General features: G+C 49.7%; 1 protein-coding gene across 1 annotated transcript in view; it reads left to right on the top strand.

Annotated features, from left to right (window-relative positions):
* nav3 (neuron navigator 3) overlaps positions 1 to 5,000 on the top strand; it is a gene marked incomplete at its 5' end in the record, with an annotated part of 104,148 nt that overhangs the window by 47,198 nt on the left and 51,950 nt on the right. The window contains one exon of the mRNA XM_080022309.1: positions 3,099 to 3,207. Coding sequence (XP_079878435.1) covers positions 3,099 to 3,207 — 109 coding nt within the window. The remainder of the gene's footprint in view (positions 1 to 3,098; positions 3,208 to 5,000) is intronic.

Here is a 5,000-nt window from a genome sequence, read left to right as displayed (position 1 = left end):
CCCCCCTGATCGTCGGCCATGTTGAAAAAGAGTTTATAAGGTCAACAACGGATTTAACCCTTTCCTTGCTGGTGGGAGTGGAACAGGAAGTGACAGGTGCAGCATGTCACTTCCTGTTCTTGTTGTGAACATGATAAGCCTTTTTAAAGTGGGACCTCCGTGGTTCTGGGTTCAAGTTCATCACGCAACACCCGAATACCCGTCGAGGGATTGAACTGTTGACGGGCGTGGCCCATCTGAGCACCAGATGAAGCGCAGCAGCGAGTTCTCGGTGTACCATCAGGGCGGAGCCTCCCCCGCCCTCCGCCTACCCCCGCCGTCGCCGCCGCCGCCGCCGCCGGGTGACAACCTCAACCTGCGGGTGAAGCAGCGCTCGCTCAACAACCTGACACTGCTGAGCGACGGCGAGCAGCGTGTCTACGCCTTCGAGCTGGACCGGCCTCCGCCCACGCCCCGCCGACCCCATCACGGCCACAGTGGCTCCTCCCACTCCTCCTCTGCTTCGCCTTCCTCGTCTTCGCCTTGGGCGTCCCAGCGGGGCGGAGGCAGCCTGCAGGGCAGCCCCCGGAGGGCCATCTCGGGGGTGGAGGGAGGAGGCGGAGGGGGCGGAGGGGACGGAGGAGGGTCGCGGGGCGTGCGGGCTCGTTCGCTCTCCCTCTCCCTGACCAAGATGCTTTCCCAGTCTGAGCACTCTCTGATCCTGCTGCCGTGGCGGGCCTCGCGGGCGTCGCGGCGGGCGGAGACGGGGGTGACGACGGGTGAGATGACAGGAGCGGAGAGGGGAGGAGAAGAAGGGGGGAGAGAGGGGGAGGGGGAGGGGGCGGGGGAGGGCTGGGCGGCGGAGGAGGAGGCGGAGGGGGGGCCGAGGGAAGGCAAAGCTCAGCTGGACAAGGAGGTGATCCTCACCATGCTGGGAGATCTGGAGGAGGCGCTGGGCACGCACGCACGTCCCCGTAAGTCTCATGCACACGTATGGAGGTCACATGCACACGTATGGAAGTCACATGCACACGTATGTGACCCACCGCAGACGTTAGTTACATTCGGTGGCTTTCGACTTTTTTCCGCATCATTTGAAAGTGGAGAACCAGAGCTTCCAAACGAGGTGTCACTTGTGCAAATCAAGCAAATGTTTTTAAAGCTATGACTTGTTAATGACAAGGGTGTGGCAAACTGTGATTCTGAGATAATCACCTCCAAAGTTTTAACCACACCAGCTTCATTCAGCCAGCTCCCAGGATGCAAATGGTTGGAGGACCAACACAGCCGCATGGCTACTTGTCACCCTGCTGAACAGGGACTTAACACCCTGCTTAATGGAGACTTGACACCTGCTGAATTGGGCAATCTCTGCATTATTCTTGCCTTTTGAGGGAATGTTGAACAGCATCATCGACAAACAACATCTTTAATTAAAAAAAAAGCTTTTATTTAACAGTAAGAATATACATGTTTTATAAAAGTGGAATTATTTAGGAGTTTAAAAGTACGGTCAACACAACTACATGTAGAGTCTATCAATATATGAGTCTCTGTATATCAGCTTCAGTGTGTCATTTAATATATTAATGTGCGTATGCCAAATATCTTCAAAGTTGTTGGAGTTATTATGTGGGCTAACCCCACCCTACCCCAGCTACACCCGGAGAGCCTGTTTGGGGCCTGTTTTCATTTTCTTGGCCCCTGGCTCCATTTGCAGGTAAGCTTGGGAATCTTGTGCATTACTACTTGTTCATAATCTGCATCACCAACCTCAACGGACTTCATGACGTCATCAACTTCTTCCGTCGTATCAACAACGATGTTTCGTCGGTCTCTCCGGTGGTTCTTGAAATTATTCCATTTAATAGTCATATTCAGGTTGAAATCCGCTGTTTGAAATGTTCTCCAAGTCTGGGATAACACCAGTATCAGATTCAGCGTCGCTGTCAGAGAACTTACTATCATCGCAGAAAATGAAGTCCAGTAGGTGCTCCTTACGCTGACTTGGATCTATTGCACTGGTCAGATTAAGGTCCACGATAGGATTTAGATCTTCCTCCACCCGCTTCTCCTTATCCATAACAACATGGAGACGAAAGTTTTCGATCCTCGTCTTGTTTACGGAAGTGTCTAGTGTGACTTCTTCTTTGGTATAGGTTGGTATATGCCCCCTCCACAACGATGTCTCCATGTGTGTGTAAAAGTAGTATGATTTAAAGGTCGAATTCTATCAAAACGGTTTCACATTGTGACATCACATCACATGGAACATGGAGGAATGACGTTGAGAGATATAAAAAAAACACAAACAAAGATAAATCTGGAAAAATCTAATTTTCCTTCAAGAAAGGTTTTTACTATTTATTTGGCTGCTCCTGGCCATTTTAGAAATGCACGAGATGTTGGCTTTTGCTGCTGTGGGTGACAAATGGAAGTCACATGCACACGTATAGAAGTCACATGCACACGTATGGAAGTCACATGCACACGTATAGAAGTCACATGCACACGTATAGAAGTCACATGCACACGTATAGAAGTCACATGCACACGTATGGAAGTCACATGCACACGAATGAAAGTCACATGCACACGTGTGGAAGTCACATGCACACGTATGGAAGTCACATGCACACGTATAGAAGTCACATGCACACGTATAGAAGTCACATGCACACGTATGGAAGTCACATGCACACGTATAGAAGTCACATGCACACGTATAGAAGTCACATGCACACGTATGGAAGTCACATGCACACGTATGGAAGTCACATGCACACGTGTGGAAGTCACATGCACACGTGTAGGTAGGTCCCCATGTTGCTGTTCCACTCTCACTTTTAATATCCTTGGTTGGAGTGACCTCATATCACATGAATGTGATGGTGATTGACAGCTCCCCAGGAAGGTCAAAAGGTCGTCATGTGATGGTGATTGAGTGTTCTGGACCCGTTCCAGCTTTGACTGTTCAAGTCTGTTCCCGTTCAGAAGCCGTTCTAGTTTGGAACCTAGAAATATAAACGTAGATTAGATTGTTCTGTACAGGATGAACACACACGTACAGAACGTTCAGACCTTGATAACAATTCATTGTCCTGTGTGTGTGCGTCCAGGTGAAGACCCGGAGACACGGCGCATGCGCACGGTGAAGAACATAGCGGATCTGCGTCAGAACCTGGAAGAAACCATGTCCAGTCTGCGGGGGACACAGATCAGTCACAGGTAAGAACAGCAATAGGACGGTCCACTGTAGTCTGCTGTTGGTACGGTCCATTATGTTTAAAGTTGGTACGGTCCATTATGTTTAACGTTGGTATGGTCCATTATGTTTAAAGTTGGTATGGTCCATTATGTTTAAAGTTGGTATGGTCCATTATGTTTAAAGTTGGTATGGTCCATTATGTTTAAAGTTGGTATGGTCTGGTGTTAGTATGGATCCTTCTCTCCTCGTCTCCTCTCCTCTTTCTCTCCTCTCATCCTTTCCCTGTCTCCTCTCCTTCTCTCCTTGTCTCGTCTCCTCCTTCTCTCCCCGGCTCATCTCCTCTCTTCCTTTCCTCGTCTCCTTATCCTTCTCTCCTCCTTTCCTCTCTTCCTTTCCTCGTCTCCTCCTCCTTTTACATTACATTTAATCATTTATCAGACGCTTTTATCCAAAGCGACTTACAAGGGAGAATAACATTCAAGCTACATTGCGACAGAGACATTAGTGTAACAATAAATACTGCTAAGTAGTGCTAAGTACTTGTAAGTTAGGACAGGAGGTACTCACTGAAGAGCTGGGTCTTCAAGTGCTTCTTAAAGACAGAGGGAGGTCCCTGCTCTGGTCGTTTTTGGCAGCTCGTTCCACCAACGTGGAACTACAAATGAGAATAACCTGGATTGCTGTGGCTGTATGGCCGGCAGAGCCAGGCCACGCTCATTTGACGAGCGCAGCATCCGGGGGACAACATGTGCTCTTACAAGAGCATTTAAGTAGGTGGAGCGTTCCCAGCAATCACTCTGTAGGCCAGCATCAGAGACTTGAACTTGATGCGGGCGGCTACAGGTAACCAAGCGGCTACAGGTAACCAAGCGGCTACAGGTAACCAAGGGGCTACAGGTAACCAAGCGGCTACAGGTAACCAAGGGGCTACAGGTAACCAAGCGGCTACAGGTAACCAAGCGGCAACAGGTAACCAAGCGGCTACAGGTAACCAAGCGGCTACAGGTAGCCAAGCGGCTACAGGTAACCAAGCGGCTACAGGTAACCAAGCGGCTACAGGTAACCAAGCGGCTACAGGTAACCAGTGGAGCTGGATGAGCAGCGGAGTGACATGTGCCCTCTTTGGCTGGTTGAACACCAGTCGCGCCGCCACATTCTGTATCATCTGCTGTGGCTTCACCGCACAGGCCTCAAGCCTGTTAAGAGAGCGTTGCAGTAGTCGAGACGGGACATCACCAAGGTTTGTAGCAGCAGTTGAGTGGCATATTGGGTCAGGTACGGCCTGACTTTTCGGATGTTGAGTAGTGCGAAGCGGCAGGACCGGGAGACGGCGGCAACATGGTCCGAGAATGTCAGTTGGTCATCAATAATGACACCTAGATTCCTTGCAGCCTTGGTAGGAACAAGAGATAGAGTCAATTTTAATATCAATGTTGTTATAAATACCTTGTTTTTGGCGGGAAGACCAGCAGTTCCGTTTTCGCCAGGTTTAGTTGAAGATGATAACCCTTCATCATTACATTACATTACATTACATTTCATTGATCAGACGCTTTTATCCAAAGCGACTAACAATTGTCAAACACCGACGGACGCAGCCATCAGGAGCAATGAGGGGTTAAGTGTCTTGCTCAAGGACACTACAGCATGCTAGCAGGAGGAGCCTGGGATCCAAGCAGCAACCTTTAGATCACTAGACCACCAGCTCTACCTCCTGAGCTACCATCCCCATCCATGTGGATATGTCAGCGAGACAATCTGAGATCCGCGTCGAGACAGTAGGGTCGTCGGGCGGGAAGGACAGATAGAGTTG

Source organism: Zeus faber (assembly GCF_960531495.2).
Source record: "Zeus faber genome assembly, chromosome: 21".
Taxonomy (NCBI): Eukaryota; Metazoa; Chordata; class Actinopteri; order Zeiformes; family Zeidae; genus Zeus; species Zeus faber.
The sequence above is the reverse complement of the archived record's forward strand: the minus strand, read 5'-3'. Positions and strand labels throughout refer to the sequence as shown.